General features: G+C 41.1%; 1 protein-coding gene across 3 annotated transcripts in view; it reads right to left on the bottom strand.

Annotated features, from left to right (window-relative positions):
- The window catches only part of rngtt (RNA guanylyltransferase and 5'-phosphatase), a 70129-nt gene that overhangs the window by 43371 nt on the left and 930 nt on the right, over window positions 1-25828 (bottom strand). For 2 of the 3 annotated variants that reach the window (XM_034580130.1, XM_034580131.1), the window contains exons 2-10: window positions 23905-24014; window positions 23722-23825; window positions 23534-23622; window positions 21330-21405; window positions 20256-20508; window positions 18250-18359; window positions 16926-17027; window positions 4837-4972; window positions 2251-2322 (exon numbers count right to left, since the gene is read on the bottom strand). In XM_034580130.1, coding sequence (XP_034436021.1) covers window positions 2251-2322; window positions 4837-4972; window positions 16926-17027; window positions 18250-18359; window positions 20256-20508; window positions 21330-21405; window positions 23534-23622; window positions 23722-23825; window positions 23905-24014 — 1052 coding nt within the window. The remainder of the gene's footprint in view (window positions 1-2250; window positions 2323-4836; window positions 4973-16925; window positions 17028-18249; window positions 18360-20255; window positions 20509-21329; window positions 21406-23533; window positions 23623-23721; window positions 23826-23904; window positions 24015-25828) is intronic. The other variant, XM_034580132.1, reaches the window with a different exon arrangement.

Here is a 25828-nt window from a genome sequence, read left to right as displayed (position 1 = left end):
CAGCGGAATTTATATATCATGAACCATCCCTGAATGTTACAGACGATGTTCCTCTTGTTGTGAAAGTGTCTGACGTTAACAATCTCCTGTCGTGTTCTTAATACGAAAGACATGAACTCCAGAAAAAAACACGGTCAATCAAAGTGTCAGGAAATAGCCGGTGATGTCAAACTCAAACCTCCTACGTTTTATTTCAAGATAATATCTTTCTACAAGAACTTGAAAATTAGGGACATGTATATAATTCTTGCTGTGCTTTCATCACATCTCGTAAGTTCCCCCACAGTGGAGGAGCTGACGATGACTGACAAGCAAGAAACAAACAAACAAAAAAAGGCTTTTTTGTTGCTTTGCAGGAGCAGAAATAGAAACTTCCCTCCATGTCTCGGGGTGATTGTCAGGGTGAATCACTTTCTCTGTTGGAGAGATACTGTACACATCAGCACTCCGAAGTTAAAAAACTGTAGAATGACTAAAAATATCAACGGCTCCGACGTAACTCATTTATTTAATTCAAAAACCAAAGAACTAAGTAAAGTTTAGCTGCTTTCAGGCATGCACTGAACTCCGGATAATCTCCTGACATTCTCCGGAGGGGCTGTATGTGAGAGGCTCCAGACTAGCTCCAGAGTTTCTCCGGCCAGCCTCCTAGTAAGAAATCCTGAGAATGTCCGAATGAGCCTACGTGAGAAAACCTTCCACATGCATAGAAGACACAGACAAAGATGTCAAGAGAGCTTTTGGTGATATCTGCCAATGCTGGTGTTGATGTGCTGGAAACAAAAGCAGGGGATCTCCAGAGCAGAATTTAAACGTTACATCCTGCTTCCTGCATGTTGCTCCACCCTCCCCTGAAAGCTCCAGAGATTTCTGTGTTGTCGTGAACGCGTGCAAGCACAGAATGTCCTGCTGCATTGTTCAAATGTGAAAGGCAAACTCTGACGAAAGTCCGGAGTCAATGGGCAGAGTTCATGTCTGAAACCCGGCTCTAGATTACCCATCACGGCAAAAGGCACACACTCCTCATTACACACTAATCAAAAGCATACCAGTAATGTGCTTCGCCCTGACTTTCCAAACAAGTGAGGTGTCACGTAAGGCCATGGGCCTGGCAGGAGGCGTCCTCTCCCTCCTGCAGCCTTTCCATCCTCAATCTCAGGATGGAGCGTCAGTGCCAAGGAGCAGCCCAGCACAGATAATTGTGAAGGCTAATAATGGCCAGCGAGGATCAATAGAACAGCGCTTTGGTGATGGCTCGGGGGGAGGGGGGGTGTGCTGTGGTGCATGTGGAGCTGCTAACCTCTGCACCATCTTACAAAGACGTTCCCCTCGCCACAGGAGGCTTTATTGAGCCGCTTGCTTGTGTGATCCTCTGATCGATGGAGAAAAGGAGGTGACAGACAAACATAATGGCTGGAGTAACCGCCCCTCACCCGCTGCCCACACTTCGCCCCGTATCCCGAGGCACTCATCAAGTTTTTATAAGGAAGAAAGCAGAGGCTTGCTAAGGGCAAAGTGTGAGCTCATTTGTCTTGGTGCCTGCCTGCATTACCATTAGCAGCACGCACATTGGTTGAAGGGATGAATTAATTTACAGTTGAGACGAGTGGTAGCAGTTAACAACCTTGTAATGTTGTCCTCGGGGCTGTGCAAGAGAAATGGCCGAATCAAAATGACGTGAGGAGAAATATGCTATTTTATTATTTTATATACAAAAGAAAATGATATACACACAGGAGACACCTGCGGAACTACTACTTGCAAACTATAAAGCCCGGTGATGGACTGATCATATGGTTCACTTCAATGCAATGACTCAAGTGAAAGAAAGTGAAAGCTTTGAATCAATATTTAATGAAATTTTAGTTCTAAGCAATTGTCATAAAAATAGGTCAGAGCTTGAGAAAACCGGTTTCTGAGGTAAAAACTTCAAAAACTTAGCTTATAAATATTCAGTATGAGTCGTACTCAGTTCAGACTCAATGTTGTGGTCAAGCCCAGTGTGTGACAGGGCGTGAGGGTCAAGCAAAGTCGCGCTCCTTGCTCTAGCATCAAGACTGACAAAGCGCTGACGTCCCTGTGCACATACTGCAGAGCCTGGATGAGCACCGCTCGGCTGCCTTGAAGAAACCCAACCGGATCCCACAAGGTGCCGTTTGTTTATTCTGCCTGAGATCTTGATCTGGCACATTTTCAGGGGGGACAGGTCAAGGGAAGACAGGAAATTCTCAAACGGCCAAGGCTACTCACATTGAATTTGATGATGTCGTATATCAAATAGCGGGGGACGGGCTGACCGTTCACCTTGTCGATGATCATCTCCTGCATAGATAAAGACAAGACTCGAGTCAGGAGGGGGAACGGATAACAAAAGAGAGACAAAGGGACACACACCTAGTAAATGAGATGAAGATTTAGGATGGGATTGGAGAAGATGTACAAAAACGACAGAAAGAGTCTGGGTGCTCTTAACATCACAGCAAGTGGAAAATGGTGTCTGTGCGTAAGTCGTTATGTAGGATGGGACACTGGGGGGGTGAACACTCTAAAGTGGATGTATGTTCAGAGAGGGAGATGCCTGCGGCGATGGGAAGGATAGCAGGGAGTTGGGGACGTGCATGTGTGTGTGTGCACGTGGAAGGACATGAAGCAGAAATAGCGCTGCACATCCATTATGTAAGACTCAAGTTGAGAGGCAGGTGCAGCGCTGGTGCAGGACACCAGACAGACACATGATTAGTTTTCAAAGAACTGCAACATGCAACATTATGACCTGAGAGACGAATGTGTAAACGTCACCACTGCTGAAGTATCCAAAGTGAAAATACGACCTTATACTTCACTTGGTATAGTTTAAGAGTGAAGCACTACAGTTAGAAAACTATATTTATTACCTTCACCCTCATTAAATATTTAAGTGACGAGCTGCACTCTCCTGCGGTAACTGACGGGCAGAGGACGAGCAGGTATCACTCAAGGATTCAGTTTTACACAAAAACTGTACTAAATGTGTGTATATCCATTCTGACCACAGACTAGAGCTGGACGATATGACTTCAAATCAATATCACGGTTATTTCAAACTTTTACCTCGATTACGATTAATGGACGATTAATTAATTAGTCAATTAATGAACGCCACCATGGGGCTCATTGCTCAGTGTCGGTCAACAAGAGACTCTGCTCCTCTGCTCTTTTCTTATCACTCACACATAGGAACTGATCTTCATAAAAAACCTGCTGAATTAATATTAATGTGTTCATGGATAAAAGGGTTCTTCTGCAACAATGAAGTTAAAACACTGCACTGAGTCATAATCTGCGGGAAGAACTTCTCTTCTGTCTGCAGAAGTGTGTGTGTGTGTGTGTGTGTGTGTGTGTGTGTGTGTGTGTGTGTGTGTGTGTGTGTGTGTGTGTGTGTGTCTCCCCTCATCCCTGTTGCGCTTCATACAAACTGTAGATCACATTTATCTACACATAAATATTGTTCTGTGCTACTAATGCATATGTTTGTTTCCCAAAGTGAATAAAAACCTGTTTTCACTCCTTGAGTCAGGTCTAAACCATACACAACACTAAACTGCAGCAGCCAGACAGGTGGCGATGAGAGGGGGAGTAAATGGGAGGCATGTATTACAAACACTAGGGGAGAGGTTGAAGGGAGGAAATGATATTATTCCAGGAGCCTGCCACCCTATTTGCATCTGGTGCTCTAGACGGGAACACAGCAGTAGATGAATGCATTAGATGAATGCCAGGAATTCAATCTACACTGCACATTCATAAAATATTGGACCACAAGCTGATGTAAAGCTTATTGGGAACTGCACAACAAAATAGCATCAGACAAAGACCAGTGCCTTTGGGCTATAGATGAAACATATCAGACGACACAGCTAGGCTGCTAAGGGCTCGCAGCTAACAGCCGAACACAGCCTCTCTGAACGGAGAGCCAGAAGCATTAACAGATGAATAAACACGAGTCAAAACAAAGCTTGTAGCAATTTAGAAGCTCATCCGCACAGCTCCTCCAAACGGAGAAATAATACGCTGCAATTAGATGTCCTGCCTAAGTGAGGAAACTAAATTCACTGCATCAATCAGCAGCTGTTCAAAGAGGAAGCGCGTTCCTATTTTAGATAAAATTGCTTAGCAAAAACAATGAGAGGCAACTTATCTGCAATCAACAGCACTGGAACACCAAACACAAAAAGAGAGCCATATATTTATTATCAAATCTCATCTGAGTACATGAACATGCAGCAATTTCCTATCCTTGCCAATAATTTAATTTAGGAGTGTGACAATGAGGCATGCATGTGCACCTGCTGCTGGGGAGCAGCGGGGACCTATAGGGACCTTTGAGACCTGAACCGCAAAAACACGCCGATAAAAGCCTAAGCCTGGTATTACAGGGTACGGATAAGTCACCAATCCCTGGTGTCACCCCAGGGAGCTCGATGCTGAGAGTAACAGAACAACACAGAGCGGAACAAAGAGGCAACATCGCCAGAAAACTGTAAAACATTTCACTAGCCATTTCTCCACGACATGGAAGATCACTTTTAAATCAGCCGACTTTGACGGGCTCTGCCGACCGACCGAGACGAGCTCTTCTTTCACCTGAAGTTTGGCGACTGATGTCAATTACCTGCAAGACTGAGCGCAAGGAGCAGAATGGGAACGTTACAAAGTTGGAGATGGAGGGGTCATGCAATTCCAGTCAAGAGAAGAACAGGTCGACTTATGGGATTTTCAGCAAAGTTTTAAGAACAGCTTATGTGGCACAATGTGGAAAATTGCAAAATCAAAGTATAAGCCAGGACAATAACTCACCCCGTCCAATAGAGTATTTGATAAGTGGACGCGTGGATCCTTCCGGAAAGGAAACTCTAGGTTTGCCATGTGGAACACTGTGTTGTCTCTGTCGATCATGAACACTTCATTTTTTCCATTGATCAACATCATGTACCTGCAGGAAGAGAGGAGGAAACGTTATTCAGCTGTAATCACAGTGTTACATTTGTGCTGCTCATAATTTAAATGTTATCTGTTGCTTTTGAGTCAACAATAAAACAGATAAAGTAAGAATTTATTGGTGAGAATGATTTTATCTTTGGAAGACATAGCCTTGAGCTGTTGCACCTTCATTATCTTATACAGTGTGAATAGAGCTGGCGACTGTTTGCTGAGAGACAGACCCACACAGGATTCAATAGAATATTCTGTGAACTGTGGCACAGCAGAACTGTAATGCAGAAATTGTTCATTTACATTGAGGCGGTGGTAATAATGGTTGCTCATTAAGAGATTCAGACATTGTGACATTTACAAAACACAAGGTTAGAAAACATTCACTGAGGGCGACCTGATAGCTGATTGGTTCGGGTACGTACATCGTGAATGTAATTGACCTGAGCAGCAGCCATTTGCTAAAGGTCATTCCCCTTCTCTCTTTACCCATATTACTGTCAAGTTAAGTCACATTTATTTGTATAGCACATTAACAACAGGGGTTGCAGCAAAGTGCTTAACAATCAAAACAACATGTGTGGAGAATATAATTGAAAAACAATGCAAAAGAATGCCGTAAAAGACGGAGATAGATCAAAGTAAATACGATTAAATAATGATAACAGAATCATAATACAAAGGATGAAATAAAAGTAAGATTAAACACATCAAACTTTAATTGAGATAAATTTAATTATTGATAGAGGGACAGAACCTAATATGGGAAAAGGGACTATTCCAGAGCTTGGAGGCAGCAACAGAGAAACCCAGTCTGTCTTTCTATTCTCTAGCGAATAAAGACAATTTAAAAAAGAAATGGAATACAATCTCAAAGCCCCTTCTTCATCCTGTCAGGCTGGACTGAGGACAGACGCTACATCGCAAAGTAGGGTTTCAAAACGATACGGGCCAGGGCCATGTGGTTAGCATGCTAACTTCAGTAAAAGAAAAGGAGTTAAAGAAATACCTGCTCGTGACAAGTAAAGGGATAAAGTCTAATCATGAACATGAATCATTAGAGCTAGACTGAGAAGCAAACAGCTGTTAATGCTAACATTGGCAATGTAGCTGGAACAAAAATGTATACATTCTTAAGACTAGACTTCAACTAGAATTGTCCTTAGTAGAGCACACACCTGCACAAGGTTCAAAAACCCCACCTCTGAAAACACTAAATTTAATTTATTGAGGGTTTTTTTAAACTCTTGATCTGGAAATGTTAAAGAACATTAAAAAAAATCCTAGATCTACCCCGATTCAGATCCGCACCAAAATCCTTTCTTGGGTCATGACCCTGCCCTCCACAAAATTTCCTGGAACTCTGAGTAGTTTTTGCATAATCCTGCTAACTAAGTAACAAACAAACGTAGACAAAAACATAACCTCTTTGACGGAGGTAACGACAACCCTGCCTTTAATTTCATTTAATTAGTTTGTTTGGATGATTTAATATGTTAATCATACTTTAAACCCTGTTGGCTGTGAGCAAAGAAAAACAACTCTTGAGACTGTGGCTCCAGTTGGCGCTTAAAAACAACAAAGACTGCGCATCCTCTAATGTGCAAATTGGATGCACTCAATCCAAATGAAAACAAAAAAGGTGAAGGCAAGAGAGCTTTTATCATGTCTGAAAGAGGAAAAACGCATCTCCAAAACAGATACCTGTTAATTACAACCTATTATCAAAGCGACCACTTTTCCTTTTATCTCGCAGCATTTATCATTGCAATGAGAAAGCAATTTTGATCAATGTGGCTGCTCGAAACATCTCAATCAGAAACTTTTACCAGCCTCCGCTCAGAACCATAGCAGTTTGAGTTGTGACACAAAAGACGAGATTCTTAAAGTTCACAAATACCTGAACTTTTTCCAGACATGTGAATAAAATGGGTCTTATGCTGAACATTTTAGTTTCCTTTCCGATAGTCCCCAGTTGCTTTGCACCAACATAACAAAAAAAGACTTTCCTTCTGCAAATTGCAAATGTCACCGGTGGTTAGGTGATTTGTTTGCATGAGCATAAAGCTCGGCTAATCCATGCCAGCCTTTACAGGTGAGATAAACGACTTAGTAACAAAACAGAAAAAAATCACCTCCACTGTCCCAACGCTGCAGGAACACATCGAGCAAATGATGTCCTGAAATTGGACAATGTGTAGCATTTAGTTAGGAACATTCTAAACCCTGAAATAATGAAGTCTATATATATATTTCTATATATATATATATTTCTACACCCTAGTTTACTTTAGTTATAGAAGTTTAGTTTTGAAACTCATGTTAGCGGTGGTGTGATGTTCTGCTCTAAGTCCGAGGTTCATTAGAGACGCTATTTAACAAATGTCAGAGTGCTGTTTGATTCTGTGTCTAGTAAAACCACTAAGTAATGTCGTAGATATTGATCGGCCATTACGGGCACCATTAGCTCTGAACATGCACCATACCCCCGCAGCCAGAGTTGACAATAACCATAGCAGCTCAACATGGAGAGAATCCGGCAGCGTTAGTCCCTGTGCACCAGTCAGTGGCTGGCAGAATTTATAATAACAAGGATGGATTCCAAGTGAAAGCATCATTATTCGACGCAAAATTAGTAAACATCCCTGAGTGGAGGATGGGTTATCAAACTGTTACAACCGAAAAAAGAAAGGATTGGCAAATAACAAGATGAATGAACAATTACCACATGGACACGGGATTAAAACTGGGAAAATGTACGTTTCGTTTCATGGGGCATTTAAGAAGAGAAACTCTTAAGAGGGGATAATGCTGGAAAATTACTTTTTCTTCCACGAGTGCACTTGACTGAAATATTCAAAAACTTGGCTGCAGAGACTGTGGGACTGTTAAAATATCTGTCAAAACAGGCCAGTTTACTAGCATGCGTCGTGATATGAGCATTTGGTTGGTATTCATTTGACTCCACTCTTCCACTACATGACACTCACAGGTGTGTTAGGTTGCTGGAGTGTAAAGACCCTCAGACTTTATCCTTTTGGACTTTTATCAGCCTCACTGCTCCTTCTGCACTGAGAAATATTATAGTGGAGGGGGCATATCTTAAAAATAACACGAGTGCACTGCAGGTGTGAACTCAGATTCTCTACTTTGTAACGTAATAATCTTCTCTTCTCGGATCTGTTCACAGCTCTCACTACTACTACTCCTACTATGTACTACGTGGTGATACAAACCCTCCATCTGGACAATAGTAAAATCATTGGAACTGCAGTTACAATTCCACTCTTCTCTGCATGCTAAATGTAGAAAGACCAATACTGACGCGTGCAACGGGATGTTTTACGATGATTGAGGCCAAATTAAATGATTCTTGATGAGTTCTTTGAATGACAGTTTGTTCATTAGTTTTTACGTAAGGGCCAAACTATTTACAATTAAAGCAACATTGTGTTAGTATTTGACTTCGAAATAAAAGCTTCAAAATCATTTTTGATGAACCAATGACTTTTAACACGGAGAATTGTGTCTCTTTCATTCCCACTTTGCACCCGAAAGCCTGCTCTTGCAATATGAAGCCTTCGTGAGCAGGTATGATCTCCTGAGAGAAGTGCTTAACTGAGCGATAGTCAGCAACTTAAGACTGTCAGAATCAGGCCCAGCAAGTTAAAAAGTCAAACTTAATGGTAGATTAGTTAAAAAGACAACTTTTTACCTCAAAAATAGCAGCTTTAAAATAAGCTTGATGGTTCACTGACTTGAAATGGAGAGAATGTCTCCTTTCATTCCCACTCGTCACCCTAAAAGTTGGTTCTTGCTCTGTGTAACTTTGGTGAGCGGGTACGATCTCCTGTGAGAAGCTTAAATTGCCAGAATCAGGCTCCAGCAAGTTCAAGAGGAATATTGAACTGTAAATCATTTAGAAAGCCTTAGAAGTCATCAAAAAAACAGCGTTTATCTCCAATATTCAGAGTTTGGTGTACTTGTGACAGATCTTCTGGTTTAGGAAGCCGGGGATCATGGGTAATATCCATTCAGTTGCGCTTCAGATCAGTGAGTGGGACTTCGCAGTCAGAGCTCCAGTCAAACAATTGAGAGGCTTTGTTTTTAACTCTACATGAAAACCACATAATCTTTTGGACACGAATCCCAACAGAAGTAATAACCAAATAAATAAAAAAAACTGTGTTCATCTCAGGGTTAGACATGTTTGTTAGAGTGCCGGTACCTTTGGTTTGGGAAGCCAGGGATACATGTGGAATATCTAATCTTTGGCCGTATTTCAGCTCAGTGAGACGCAGTTGGACTTGGAGCCCAACAGAAATAATTACTACCTGTGCCTGGAGAGGTCGCTGTTGCTTGGAAAAAGTTACACAGTGATGCTTTAAACCAGTTGGGGATAAAGAGAAACCTCAAATTCACTGTCATCAAATTATAGAAGACCTGGTGACAAGATATAGTAACCTTGAATAATATACAGAGAGGCACGAGTGTAAGCAAAGCGTTCCCGCCAAATGTTTATTGTTTGGTCAACAGAGTCGGTTAATCACTGAGTTGGCAGCCGAGACAGGCAAATTCAAATGAGGGAACATACACAGACCAAATCGTTGATCCTCCCGTCTGTTGGTTTTCAAAGAGAAACTGAAAAAAAATGGGCTAGACAAAAACACAGACACCATTGTTGCCTTTGTGTCCTCTTCAAGAAATCAGCTTTAACTGTAACAACAGCAGACGTTGACTGGGAAAATATTGTCAATCGACTGCTTTATAATTCAACTGTTGCCGTGTCCATCGAAGTTTCTTTAAGCCCATAGCAACATCTTGAAATGTGTTTAAGAAATAGCCAAAAATCGAAAAGCATTCAGTTTATGTTGATACAACACACAGACGAGCAGTAAATGTCTGTCACTGTCGCTTGTGAAATGACTTGTATAGACCTTTTATGAATCCAATTACACTTTGTGGACTTCCTGCTGCTCTTTAAAACAAAATACCAAGTGATGAATAAAGCAGGATGAATCAACATCCTAATGAGCAACTGCTAGAGTTTGAAAGGTTAAATATCTTAATCAAGGCAACTAACAACTGGGCCGAATTATCTTGTGCAGTGAGCATATTAGGGCAAATTTGGACCATTGTGAGTCGACAGCTCTGATGATATACAACATTAGAAGCAACTCGGTGAGAAAATATGAGAACACCTTGACAGAGATGAATTTGAGATTAATGATTCCCCCTGACAAAGCTATGTATTTCTCATACCTGCTGTGTCTCTCCACCATCATCACAAAGGGATTAGAGGTAATAAATATGCCATCAGTACCAGCTGGTTCAAAGTGGGAAACTTGGACAAGCTTGGAGACGCAAGTGTGTTGGTAAAACACAACACCAGCAGACTCGAGTCTGCACTGAGAGCAGAGATGTGGCTTTTAAAAGCATTGTTCTAAACACTAAATAGTTCTTCAGTTGTAAAATATAGGGCTGCAGCTAATGATTGTTTTTGTTGTCAATTCGTATTTTCTGAATTAATGAATGAACCATTTGGTCCATGTCAAGTCAGAAACTCAACCTGATAAATGGTGAGAAATCTTCACACTGGACCAAATAAATATTTTGCTTAGAGATAAAAAAATTTTTATCAGTTATTAAATAGATGTACTAAAAGTTAAATTGTGGTGTCTTCCAAAGAAGAGATGATTTAACCAAAAGGAATTTTATGGATGAGCTGAGGAACATAACGGAAATCATTGTGGCAAATCAATAAATATGAGCAAATTGCCTAGTTTCAATATTATGCTGCTAATCATTAAGAGTCTAAATCATTATCTATCCAACACTTAATATATGTAATGAAACCTTAAGAGGAAATTAAACAAAAACAAAAGAAGGTTTGAGTGTATTTTGTCACAGTTATATGAATTCTTAGCCTCAAGCCGCGATTGTCGCCGGCACAGAGGCATAAAAACCCAAAGAAAAGAAATAACATAAAATAATAAGAAATAAGATTTTCCCCACTTTTAAATTTCCTGTTGAGGTTGACATCATACCTGAGGTCAAACACTAGACAGAATGCAATTTCTTTAGATGGCATTTCTTTCTTTCTTTTTGTTTTTACAATGTCCATCAATTTGAAGTATATGGTGTAAAATTCCCTGTTCTTAGAGAATTACTACTTTCAGTTGCTGGCCTGGGAGGACAGTGAATAGTTGTAAGACAGAATGAAGTTGGGAGGGGGACGAGAAAGCAGAGCAATAGATGCTCTGCTGTCTGTACCCCTGGGATTAAATGTGTGGGTAGATGGCACTCCCTTTACTGTTATAGTTTCACAAAGGGCTTTTATGTTTTCGGAGGGGAAATGAGCAGCTAGACATTTAAGATAATTATTTCCAATAGACTCAAATGCTTTTCAAGCGTGCTGGCCAGGGAAAGTGGTGATCACAACCCTCATCACGCTCTTTGGTTAACACCGATCGGTGGAGAGCGATGACTCTGACCCCCTGCTCCCCCCTCCAGTTATGACACGAGGGAGCAACAAAAGACGAGCCTTGAGATATAAATCAGGGTCATCCAAAAGTCTTACAGAAACAGCAGGGAAAAACAACCCAAAAAAGTGGGCGGTGAAGGAAAGAATGGTGAGTGGGCCAGATAGAGCTGCACTTCCATTTTCCGGATGGGAGTGGACACACAATGAATGCGTTAAAAAGACATGCAGGGAATAAGGAGAGGGAACAGAAATGCCTGAACATGTTAAAGCAAATGATGATTCCCACAGACAGGTTGGTCCTCGTGTGCACAGCGATGGAATCTTTAATCTCAGAGGAGGACCAGTGTGAGAGATGATCAAACGCATAGGATGAGTGTCACAACGGAGAAGATCTGTCAACCAGTAAGGACACAACAGGTCTATACCGAGCACAAGTGCTTCCTCTGCTGTCTAATTGGCCAGTTAGCCATGGCTAACGCTGTCAAGTACGTTCAGAAGAAAGCAGAGGGAGACCATTAGTACTTTGTACCTCCCAGTTGTCCTCCTCTTCGGCGCAGTCTCACCTACACCCCCCCCCCCCCCTATCTCTCTCTCTCTCTGAAGCTATGGTAACAGCAGAGACTGAATTCTCTTTATATGGCCAAAAAGGAAAATAGTCAATCCCATGTGCGCCTTTATTCAGACAAGTGTACGCCTGCCTCTCTGCACGCCCTCGCCTTTCCGCCCCTGTCCCCTGATGGGCGCCGTGAGACTCAGATTTTGTCCTTATTCCCGAGCCCTGTCCCCCTAGCACTTTAGCCCTAATGAGGCACAGACGGCCATTGTGTCTGCTTTAACAGTCGAGTCCCGCGGCTTTACTGACAGCAGCTGAGCTCCGGGGGAGGCCTTAGATCAGATCCACAAGCTTTGCACATCATTAGTGGTGCGTCAACGGGCAGGGCTGCTCTCCTAGCCCCAAAGAGGCCAGGCTGATCTCTCATCTTCGACAGCAGAGCTGAGAGTGACAACAAGAAGATCCGTCTCACGATGTTGTGGGGCACAGACTATATTCCGCAGTCTAATCTTTGATGATGATTACTTTTTCCCAAGAAGCAACCAAGGGAGTGCATAAGAGACACATTTGAGGGTAAATTGCTTTGCCTGAAAGTCAATTTTCTACAAAGGCATTAAAACATTTGTCATTAAAAGAACTTTTTCATACTACCATACTTTAAAGGTTTGTGAAAGCTGGGCTGGCAAGAGGACTCGCTTTTGCCAAATACAAATTACTGGTCATTGCAGCAGGGTAAAATGTCTCTACTGACAAGGACCTCCTACAGAGTCACTCAGGTTCACCAGTAATTACAAGCAGACTAGTGGCAATAACCGTTCACATCAGCCTCTGACTTGGACATTGACTGTCTCTCCGACTGGGCCAAAAGAACAATAGAAAAGCTGTTGGCAGAATGAATGAGCACCGCTGCTGGCAGTGACATCAAAATAACATCCAGTATTTACACTAATGCATCTATTCAGCTCAATTTATAGGATTATATCTGGTTTAACTTGGCAATAAACTGCTACAAATATTTAACAACAAAAAATGCTAATTTAGGCTTTTTAAATGGTGTTACAACAAGGTTAGCACTCGTGCTAGCCACTGGGATAATGAGGGAACACTGCCACTTCCTGTTCTTGCCATTCTGGCCACATTTCATGAATTTAGCATCGTCTTGGTTTAGGAAGCAGACAGAGACAAACACAGGAGGCTAAAATCTTTATGGATTTTTTTTTATGGGCCACCGGGATTTGACTTGGTGCTGCCAAAGGCCAGTCTATGACATACAAAGAGAGCACTGCATCTTTACAATGAAGTTCATCTATTACTAGTATTTTTGTATTATTATGAAGCTATACATATACATGACTGTAGTGTAGTAGTCGGTTTGACTCTGCACTAACTGTACTGTGATGGTGTAACCTCGGTAAAACCATGGCAGCCCTTACAGAGACTGTTAAATACAACTAATAAATAACCAGCCAATAGTCAGAGAACACTCAGAAAAAACAATGGATTATTGATTCCATGCTTTAAATCAGTGCCTGAAGTGTTAGTTCAGATAGGGCAGGGACTTTGAGGAGAAAAAAAATTAAGACAGTTTCTTTAATGAAGTCCAAGTTGAGCAGCATTGTTTGTTTTTAGGTCCCAAGCACATAATAGGCCCCTCTCTTCCTTCCAAGTCCTCCTCTCTGGGGCACAAACCAATCTAAGCCTGACAGAAGACTCTACAACAAGTTGATTAAAAACCCAACTCTTTGTTTCCCCTCTTGGTAAACACACTGATTTTTTTGTCTTTTCCAAAGCCCATTAGAAGCCCCTCTGTTGACAGATAGCTTGCACAGACAGTTTTTTCTCTATATGACTGGTACGTCTGTCAGGAGTGGCTGCATTAGATGTATATTTAAGTGAAGTAGCTGCAGTACTTCGTCAGAATCTTGCCTGTTATCCTGCTACTGAGCAAGGCAGTTTAACTGTCAGGTTGATGCAGAGCCAGGCAGCCGTAGGAAGAGACTGCAAGAATCATCCATAGGGGACTGAGTGGAACACAATACTCACTCGTATTGACGGTGGTGCCTAACACTTGTTGCAGGTGCGATTAAGATAACGACTACAACCAATCACAGTTAACCGCTCAGGACATTCAAAATTGCCTGTCCACGCAATGCTAAATGGAAGTAAGCAAGCAGATGAACACATACCAGGTGCAACAACTGCCTCGTCTCTCCAGGCTCATTTTGACAGAAACTGTATTTGCATCAACGCGAGTTGATTGGCTTGCTCTTGAACTATATATGATTAATATTGAATTGGCTGGTACCAGTGCTGCCGCTTGAACAGTTTAATTCTCAATGTCTACCACACACACACACACACTTCAAGCAAAGCAAAGCAATGGACCCACGATGCATTTCAACAATGCATGATAACACGCCATTCAAAGTGAATGAGCCACGTTTACATTGAAGCATCCAGGGCTTTGGTTGTTCTTGAACACTTTTGCCAACTGTGTTGTTTTAGGATGTTTTTGTATGAAAAAAATAAATAAAAAAAGAAGGCGATTGCTCATTCTAAAAGTACTAATTAGTTTCTAATCTTCCACAAAAGTAACAAAGGAAAAGCCAGAGGGATTCAGAATACTTTACGTCATATTTAAGTGAGAACCACGGGCGATATGCAAAAGAGAAAAAAATCTTGCCGGACCACCTTGAAGAGAAAAAATTCCCATTAAAAACCCATTTCCGATCCTCAGGTGCCACTGGCTACAACGCAGGACATTTAATGGGAAATTCTCTGCACACTCCACACAATTCATGTGGAGAATGACAAACGGAGAACACACAGTTGAGTCAGTACATTTCAATGATAGTACACAGTCACAGCTCAAAACTCATAAATCCTATGTTGTATAGTACGTTATGTACATATTAGCAATATTTTTTCAGAATTTAAATTATCTAAACACTAAAGCCATTTTCAGAGCAACAGAGCCTAGGAAATGGGGATTAACAGCAGAATCAATTGGCACTAATCGATACCATCATTAATTTTGCTTAAATCCATTAACAGATCCCAAGAAAATCCCTGTATCTCGGCTGTTACACCATTTTTGTTGTACATCAATCTGTGGTATCACCTGGATTTAATGAAGTGCCACATCAAAGGAATCTTAATAACATTCTTCCCCTCCACCTGAATGCCTCTCATCGTCACTTCTTCGGTGCCATTTCAATTTCAATTTCACACAAAAGCCAAACAGGCAGCGGAGACGTGGCTATTTTCTGGATAAATTAAAATGCATGGCAGTCCAGGTGGGGGCACTAATAAGGTAGAACACTTTTAAAAAGCTGTCATCCATTGCTCAGCTCGCTTGAATAGTAATAGTAGAAGTAATATCAGACCAGCGGCTTCAGAACAAGCCGTCCCTCAGACAGAATAAAGACCATTCACTTTATGCATATAAATGCAAGCTCTCTCCCATTGAGAGCAAAACCTTATTACCTGAATGGAATGAGGATAAAGCAACAACACAGCACAAAGCAGAAAGAGGCACGAGGAATGCCAATGGGACATCGACACCTTACAGACAAGAGAAACAAAAGAAATCATCGAAGTTCACCGTCTACTGAATCAAATATTTTGTGTGAATATGGCTGCAACTGCAGTACCTTTGTTATCAATGAATCCAGTTGCCGGTTATTTTACTCATTCTGTCTATTAACTGTCGGTAAATAGTGAAAATAACTCTTGTATTTTCTCTTAAAATGTCTCAGCAACAAATCCTCAAATCTGAGAAACTTCAACCTGATAATATCTCAATAAAACAATTATTCAACTGTCAAAACAGAAGAATTAAATTTCTGTTAATCAAACAAATGATAAATAGATTAATCATTGTAGCTGGATTACTACACGCACCTTGTTTTGTATATGATTCCATACAGTGCACTGACTGATTCTGTGTTCATTTTATTGTATTAAAAATCCTCAGCTTTGCATCCTACCATTTTTACCTAAAATATGAAGAGAAAGTAATACGTGAGAGTACTGCAGTTGAGCGATGACTCATACCCATCACAATGTGCCTCTATATCTGTTTCTCATGACTGAAGACATTAGGTGTCACTACTCTCAAGTAGCTGCAGGGCAAGAGATGAAGGACAGGATCATGAGGCAGCAGAGGAGGAGCTCGGGATCAGTCTCTCCGTTTGAATGTAAGAGCAAAACTTTTTAAAAATACACTTCCAAGCATTCGTAGATGACGGCAGTCGATTACCCACATCAGCAGCATCTTGGTTTGGGGCCATATCTGTGCTCTGCTAGGAGGAAATTAAAGCGGCGATATGTAAAAATCTGAAATTGACTGCAGTCATTAAATATTCACCAGCACACTGCATATTTGCACCAGCGAGAGAGACAGCAGACTACAGGAATACTAAAACTCCTTTTCCCCCCTCAACACTAGCTTTTGGCAAGAAAGTAAAACAAAAGAAAACGCAAATTCAACCCCCCGAAGGAGCGAAAAGGAAGATCTCCCCGCTGCATTTCTTATTCTACATTGGACAAAACAATCCTTGTTTGCTCTGTGCAGCCAATTAATACAAATTCCATCCACATCTCCACAGGTATACATAAAACCACTGAAGCCTATTAACTATGTAAAGGTACTGTAATTAAAACGAGATAAGGAATAGAAGCCGTGTTAGTATTCCACTTAGTCTTCACTAACAAGCCAGGAAAGTAAATTGACACCACTAATACATTCAACCTTGACGGACAACTCCCATGGACACAAACTGTCTGTATTGACTCAGAAAGGTAGCCTAATGAACTGGTAGAGGAACCAATTGCTCGGAGATAGCGGAACTGGTATCGACACACGGGGACAAGGAGTTACTTATGGTAAAGAAAAGCCACGAACAGTCAACCCACCGTGTGCCATCAGCTTTCCAGCTGACTTTGTATGGATTCTGTTCCAGGAAACGCAGGTTTTGTCTGTCCATGGACACGGGCTGGGCACCGGGAAAACCAGACCTGAAAAAAATGATCAAAACACAATGGGTGACATTAATTTATATGTTAACAAATATGCCCTCTCGTATCTATACTTTTCAGGCTATGTCAATTTGCTAACTATGCAGGTCGCCTAGAAAATTTCAATTAAAAATATATTTTAAAGCATGACGGAAGTAGCATTAAATGAAGATTAACACAATTAAGACCTACCGAAAGTACGAAAGACCCAGTACATTATATTTGAACATATTTAAGGACATTAAAGACTTTTTTAGACTCCATGGAAACCAGATGTGAAAACCTGCCTCAGTGTTATATCTAAAGTGACACGCATACACACTCCTGAGTGTTAAGACACTGTCCTCACTACAAAATCATAAAAAATAAATTGTAGAAGGTGCAATATGTGTAATATTAACTGAGCTGCAAAATACAGAAACACTGGTAAGTTTTACAGAAAAAGAATAAGAAAACATAACACTGACAAAATGAAAGAATTGTCGATATAAACTAGTCTTTTTTATGATAAAGTCGAGTCTTAGAAATACAGGAACAATTAAAGATTTACTAACTTCACATACAAATATCATAAACCACCACCACAGACAAGTATCACTTCACTATATCATTCTTCACCTCGAAGAATGATATAGTGAAGTGATACTCGTCTGTGGTGGTGATTTATGATATATATATATACACATCTATCTATCTATCTATCTATCTATATATCTATATATATCTATATATCTATATATATCTATATATATATATATCTATATATATATATACACACATACATACATACATACATACATACATACATACATACATACACACACATACATTGATGAGATCTTACACAACACATACATGAGAGATACAAGCAAGCACAGGCCCGCAAGGGAGCAGAGGTATAACAGAAACAACAACGGCAACAGCAGGTATTGATTAGAAACGGCAGCATGATGTTTCATCTGCTGGGACAACAAACAGCAGTAGAGTCGACTTGATGATTTCATTAAAAAAAGCTGTAACAGCTTGTTAATTCAGAGAAGAAGAAGAAAAAAAAAAAGTCTGACACTGCTTTTGTCTGAAGGCGTCTAGAACTTAAAGAAAAGGTGGTTTAGGACCAATGGGTCAAACACAACACAGAACAGCACACCCACACATGTACACAGAGACACGCACAGTCTCCCACAGGGGTATGTGGAGGCCAAGGAGAGACGGAGAGACCTACCTTTCCCACTCTGACATCTCCTGACACATTCTTTGGATCTCTCCTAGTTTGGGTTGTGTGGTGATCTGTGTGACGCCTCTCACCGTAATGCCTTCGAGGAATACTGCACCCTGGGAGGAGGAGAGAAAGAAAAAGATGCTTGGACTTGGATTTAGTTCAGAGGAGGGAAAAAAAAGCAACAATATTTCCCTCTGAAATGAGGTGAAAGTACACGTAGTAAAAAAGCAAAATTGGGTAAGTGTTCAAATTTGCGAGGCACAGTACAGCACAGGGTCAATGGGCTTTGATGCATTCAAGCACTGCAACTACACACAGTCCACTTCAGCAACATTACTGCTTTCAGCCGACAGATATGTGACATCCAACAGCACACAAGTAGTTGCATTAGTTTCTAAGGACTTTGTCTTTGAAAACTGAATTAATCACGACTTTCTAAATTCCTACGGGTAACAAAAAAGAGTCGCACTAAGCCACCTTCAAAAGTTTCAGTTTTTTTTGTGGGAAGTATGGGAACATCATCTAAATAAATGACTCCTCATACTCAGGCAACACATTCCACAGTTAAATGCATCTGCAAGACCAAAGATAATAAAGTGCAGTGTGAGCAGCTTTAGGTGACATGGTTGAAATATTCATTAATCTGACTTTGATGATATCAAGATGACAAATGCAGCCCACAGGGAGCTGATACGATTAGTTGATTAATCGGCCAGTATCTCGCCAAAGAAAAATGAAACTGTAATATTTTGGACAAGTAATTCATCATTTAAAGTTCATTTTTTAACCGATATTTCCCAAAAACTTTGCTGTTTCAAATTACACCGAACACAGAAGCTCCACAAATGGAACACAAATATCTCGGGATGAATGGCATACGGTAGTAAATCAAATATCTTCAACATGTCACGCCGCCTTTGGCTCTGAGCAACTGTGACGTGCTCATATTTTTAAAAGTTAGTATCACATCATTCTGATTCCTCAGAAAGTTGATCCGTGACGATATTGAATTACAGCCTGGTGTTAAGTGTAAGGGCATCTACATTTATACTCCTCCATGGATAGTTCAAGCATATTACAGCAGAGTGCACACGAGTCCACAAGAGGCTGAAACCGGATTCCTTTGACCACATCCAGTATCTCTAACCCGGGGAGCGCAGGAACACTTTTCCAACACTGAGGAGCCAATCATTGATTAATCTATGTACTTTCCAAAATAGCAGAGCAGCGTTTCTACTTTTCACATCATCCGAGCAGACATTTCTCTGCATAATAGCCAACTGGCCACCAACCAGTCTGACTGTGAGGCAAACCACTCAACCCAGAGACAGCATTGTTTAATGACAGTGAAGTAATGTCATCTGCAAGAGGAGCTGCTGCTCTCTCTCTCTCTTCTGGCTTCTTCCCCCCAGACATCTCTGCTGCATCACATTCTCAACTATTAGATTCGGCTTGATTCAGGTTTTCCGTTGGTTAACAATGAGCAATAAAGCTGATAAAAAAAATGCTTTACAGTTTGTATTTGAGTGTAAATGTAATTTGCACAAGTCTATGTTTTCTATTTATTTCTGTCTTTCCATTCTGCCTCCATTACTCTGAGTGCGGGAAATGTTGGTGCTGCCATCTTAATTTGAGCTTCTTGTAACTACTCAAGATTATTCGGATGAGAGCATCTGCAAACAGAAGAAAACCTAATTACACGCAACTGGAGATGATTCAACACTTCTAATTTCACTTGACTGCGCTGATGAAAGCGCCACATCACGACACGCCTGACATCGAATCCAAATTATACCTTTGCCAGCTGTTGAGATGTAAGGCTTGATTTTCTCTAAACCTAAAGATTAAATTTACTGGATTATTATATGTAGTTGAAGAATTCCATCACTTAGAAGGGAAGCTTCCCTAGAGACGCTGCATCGCCCTGCATGGGATCTGTGTCATGCAGAGAGGGACCCACGCACTTTCTGCTTGAAAGTCCATTTCCTGGCGCTTCCAGGAAGTCTTACCAGTTTTAGCTTCTCTTTCTTTCGTTTGCCAGGCCCCGACCCAGAGGAGCTGGGGCCAGAATCCTGGCCGACTGCGTTGCCGTCATCATCCACTTCCCCGTCGTTGACGTCGTCAAAGCACCACTCGGGCAGTGCGGGGGCCGGGGGTGTGTCCTCTTCATCTCCATAGCGACGGAAAAGCTCTTTGAGGTAGTCTCCCTTGTAGATCCCTGGAGTCCTGGACTGGCCGAAAGCAGCCACAGCTGCCTCGATGCTGATAAGAAAAGAAAAACACAGACAGGGTGTCTTTTGAAAAGGTTTAATCTTTTATTCCTTAGTGTACGTTAATTATATATAGGGCTGTAACTGACAATTCTTTCATGAATATGGCCTAAAGACTTTCATTTAAAAAAACATTATCTGTTAAATATAAGATTTGATTACAAAAGGAAACAAACAACATTTGCTCATAGGATCATAATATTGAAAAAATATTCCTCTGTCTGTGATAAGCTTTTCTCTGGAGGTCCTTATCCGTTACATTATTCTACTATTTACTCAATTACTTATTAGTACCTGTTACATGTAATTGCTTGAACATGTGCTTTTAAGATATGACTGCCATTAAATGCTGATTTTGTTTTTAATGCATATATTTATATGCAAAATGATAAAAGATAAAGCAGCGTTGATCATTTGATAAATGAATTATCTACCATCACATGATACTGGACCAGGGCTGTAAATGCTCTCAGAATATTCATAACCAAGAAGTGGTGGGAGGGTTTTATGCAGCCTGCTCCTATACAGCTTCCAGGGATTCTGCCTCCTCAAGACTGTTGCTCCACCTCTCACTAAAGGCTTATCCCCACCCGCCCCACCTCTGCTGAGCTGTGGTAAATTATTCAAACATCTCTGTTGTGGAGTAACGAACCCTGTCACTGTTCACCGGCCAGCGTCCCTGTGAAGCTTTGTGTGTGTGTGTGTGTGTGTGTGTGTGTGTGTGTGTGTGTGTGTGTGTGTGTGTGTGGTTCAATATTGTATGGTTTGTTTTATCAGGCAAGACGATTAATTGGGGTGGGGGGCAGCCCTTACCTCCAGTCCATCTTCTCCACCAGGTACGCACATATCAGAAAGCCTGTCCTGTTGAAGCCGTGTGTGCAGTGAACACCTTCAGGACAAAGAGGAACCAAAACTCAGAACGGCACCTCAAGTTTACATTTATAATACATCATAAGCTTTTACAAAACACTATTGGAGGAGCAATATGCAGAAACTCATATCCGCACTCATTTGAATTGTACCTTGTGGTTTAACACAACACAAACAGTCCTCTCTGAAATGTATTCAGGCTGAGTCCATGTTTTGAACGAGGGCGTCAAGTCCCACCGTCAAAAGACTCACCAGCAGATCCCCTTCTTCTTAGGGGGGGGGGGGGGGGGGGGGGGGGGGGGGGGGGGGTCCTGCCTTTATACCAACATCAAAAATCAGCCTGACACCAGCCGTTGCACACACACTGGCCACCCAGAGATGGTTGAACCATTCAGAGAGGTAAAGAGTGGATGAAAAGGGGAAATGAAACAGAGAAAACAGACAAACAGTGTGCAGTCCATTTTGAAGTGAAACGGACTTATCTATAAAAAGGAGAAACTGGATTCCAGGGGGAATATAAAAACCTTCGGAAAAACATCGTAACCAAAGTGACATCTTCTTAAGAAGGTTCACAGCAGCATTCAGCCACACAAGATCAAACCATCTGAATCCCATATTTCCCCCAGTACAGGAGGTTAGCCTGGCAACGCTAATGAAGATAAAATGAACCAGTGTCAGAGGACGAGGATCAGATTTAGCAGCCCAACTGTCCAATTTGCACATGTGTACCGCAGAGACAACAAAACCTAATCACCGGCTGGCTCAAGACGGCGCACTGTTGATGTGACGTTCACACGTTGTGCTGATGTTTGAGCGGTTTGGATTTGCACATCAGGCAGCTGTTAAAAGGTACGAGCGGATCTGATGAGAAGGTGCGAGACTGATATAAGAGAGCACCCTGCTGTCACTGAGGTGAAAGTACAATTCAATATCCCCGTGATATCCATGTGGACTTGATAGGGTCCTGATCGAACTGTAACTGCTGCTGTTGCTAACATTTTTAATGTTTATTTCAACCTATTTCTTCGCAAAAATTATGGCTGTACTGAGAGATTTCTCATCGTTTTTACATTTTGAAATCATCTTGCGACCTCCCCCCTCAGACCTTCTGACCTGTACTTTGGGAACCACTGCAATTTAAAACCCCCAAAAATTATTTCAAAAGTGACTTTCAGAAGCACCTAACTTTTATATAACATAAAATTATAATACATGCAGAATATCCGTGACCTCATAACGTCGCTGTTATGAACTTAATTTGTGAGTAATGGAGAATAAAATGATTTTTTTGAAGTTGATACTGATAAAAAAAACGATATGTTGATTTCTTGCCACTCACAAATATACAATTTTCATGGAAATAAAAAATACAATACAGTAAGAACAACAGAGAAAAAATCATCAGCCCACATGTTGAACCAGGTTTCAGCCTTGGTGCCTTTTGATGCCCTTGCACCTAGAAAATCACCTACACAGTGTTCTGTGGGAGGGAAGTGTTTTGTTTCTCGTGTGGAACTCCTACATACTTAGAAAACCAAAAATAAAAGGACTTGCACAAGACTGTGTTGATATGTGATCTGTTTAACGGTCATGCACATCTGGAAAGGTGCATGTGCCACTCCGGACAGTAACACATGAGAACACTGAGCAGACTGGTTGTACAGGGAAGCTGTTTGATGTCAAAGACAATAATAATGAAATACCATTACAGAATTGTTTTTAAATGAGACAAAACCTTGCTTTCATTCGCACCTGTCCAATGTTAGAGTAAGGCTGCTCTCTGCTGGTAACATAGGGTAATGCAATCATTTTACAACATTGTAATAGAAATCTTCAATTAGTTTTTCACAAATTAACGTGAATTCAAGGTGCGAATACACTTTTTCTGTGTGGAGTTAGCATGTTCCATCCGTGTTTGTGTGGATATTCTTTAGGTTCTCTGGCTTCTTACCACAGTTCAAAGACATGTAAATTTGGGTTAGGTTAATTTGAGACTCTGAATTGACCATAGGTGTGAATGTGAGAGTGAATAGTTGTTTGTCTCCATGTGTTGGCGCTGTGACTCGCAGGCGACCTGTCCAGGGGATAAGTGGTATAGATACAAGAAAGATGGATCCAACTGTTTTACGGTTCTACGGTTCGCTTACCTATCATTTCTGTTGGATTCTTCTCTATGAAGTGTTCGCAGAGTCTGATGAACGTCTCAGTGGTCTCTTTTGAAGGGCTTTCTCCGTGGCTAAAACAAACAGAGGCTCGTTAGACTTACTACATAATTATCACTGAATGAACAACAACTTACAATTTGTCCAACTCATGACAGCAACTCCACTCATACCCTTTACACTGAAGTTTCATATATTTTATGCCCTCTGTCTCGATGTCTTTGCGGTCGTAAAAGCGAGTAGTGTTCGTCAAATCCACAAGCAACCCCATTTTCACCTGGGGACGGACACAACAGAGCGCGTCATTAATTTTTCAGTTTCAAAATCAGAATTTAAGTCATGGTGGGGTTACTTACTTTTAGGCTTTTTAAGAAGTTGGACAGCATTTCCGGATTGAACCTGTTCCCCTCTGCAACTTGGGCATCGTATCTGGGGCCCAACATTGTTTTCATGGGAAGGAATTTACCTGAGAGGGAAAACAAAACCAATCAATCTGTGATCCTTGTAAAAGTATGAAGTATAAAGCCTCTGTGCTCTGAGTAGAGACCCTTAAAGGTGGATATTTTTGTTAGAGCCCTCATGCACACTGTATTTGTATCCATTATTCAATTACCTGAATTTCTAAAAAATTTAGTACAATAATCTATACATTTATTTCCAAAGCCACCACAATGACAACACTTAATCACACTACCAAATTAAAGATAAACAAATTTGATGAATCATGTGGGGTAATGCGTTAAAGCTGCATGACCAGATTTATGCTGTTGGGGTTCAGGAGAAAGATTTGTTGTTCGGGCCCCGACTGACCCCCATTACACATGGCAGTTTCGTTATATTCCCCTTGGTGCCCTCACTCTATGATTAGATGATTAATCCCTTAGCTGGTGGACAGAAAATTAACTGGCAGTGATGTTGATAGCTAATTAATCATCAAAGTCTTTTTTAAAGAAGAAATGCCCCAAAAATCTGTTATCTCTCAAAATGTAAATACTTGCCATTTTCCCTAGTTTCCTATTCTAGTAAGCCCAACATCCTCAAACTTTTGACAGCTCTTCAGGCTAAACAAGATATTATGGTATGTTAACCTGAAAATAGAAAATAATTGTGAGACATCTTAATAATGGAAATACTTTACAGCCTTAAAGTTCTCCATCTATTATGAAAGAACCAAACCAATTAGATTCTTCAAACTAGAGTTTCACCCAGGGTCCCACAAAAAGAGCAGGTGGAAGATGGACGACCAATCAGAGCTGATATTGCCTCTCACTGGCACAAATTTCCAACAAGTTTGTGATTATTGAAAATATGAAAACCCAAATAATACGGAGTAAACCTGGGAGTCTGGGGCCTCTTGGCAAGTTGTCTGCTTGGGCCTTGTAATAATAATAATAAACTTTTCAAAACAGGGTTAAAAAGGGCTTTACATGGTTGAAACAGGATTAAAAACATAAAACAAACATTTCACAACTGAGAAGATTGTAGGATCGAATAACACGTAAGAAATACGGGATTAAAAGAATAACGATATAATAATAAACCTGCCAAAGCTTGTAGACAAAATAATGGTGTACTAGTATTAATAAAACATTTAAATAATAAAAGTGTGCAAGTCTCTGATCCTCGCGGCCAGGAGTTCCAGAGCTGAGGAGCCTTGACTGCAAAACCACCCGGTCCCTTGTATTCTTGAGTCTGGACTTAGTGACAGTCAGCAGAGCCCGGCTGGAGAATCTGAGGCTCCGCTCTGCAGGTTCATAGGGGGGCAGGAATTCAGCGATGGAGCTGAGGGCAACACTATGAAGTGCTTTACAGTAATATCTAAAAAATAATAATTACTAAAACTGTCAAATTACCTGTGGGGCGAGGCCAAGACAGGGTATTATTGTTTGGATTAGAAGTATGTCCTGTGGTCCCATCAGGTAATAATCAACAAAACTCTGGACTCTACTTTCTAAAGAGTGATAAGTCTGCACCTTGAATCTGGATCCCTGTCCAGATGATGCACTGGTGTGAAGAAATGTGGCATTTATGTTACAGGACATGTGACAGAAACACAGCATCATGTACAGTGCACCATGCTCCCGGTTTGTTTTGACACGTGATGCCTCCACAACGCAGCTAGCTGAGGCTAAAACCTCAACAACACCTAACTTGCGCGCTGTGCAAGCCTGGTAAACTGATTAACTCAACACAGCCCACAACTTTATTTATTTCAAAGTGAATTTAGAGTTAGACACTCGCAGATTCCACGTGTATCAGGGGGGAGTGGAGCTTTGACAG

This window comes from Hippoglossus hippoglossus, chromosome 24 (genome assembly GCF_009819705.1).
Source record: "Hippoglossus hippoglossus isolate fHipHip1 chromosome 24, fHipHip1.pri, whole genome shotgun sequence".
Lineage (NCBI taxonomy): Eukaryota > Metazoa > Chordata > Actinopteri > Pleuronectiformes > Pleuronectidae > Hippoglossus > Hippoglossus hippoglossus.
The sequence above is the reverse complement of the archived record's forward strand: the minus strand, read 5'-3'. Positions and strand labels throughout refer to the sequence as shown.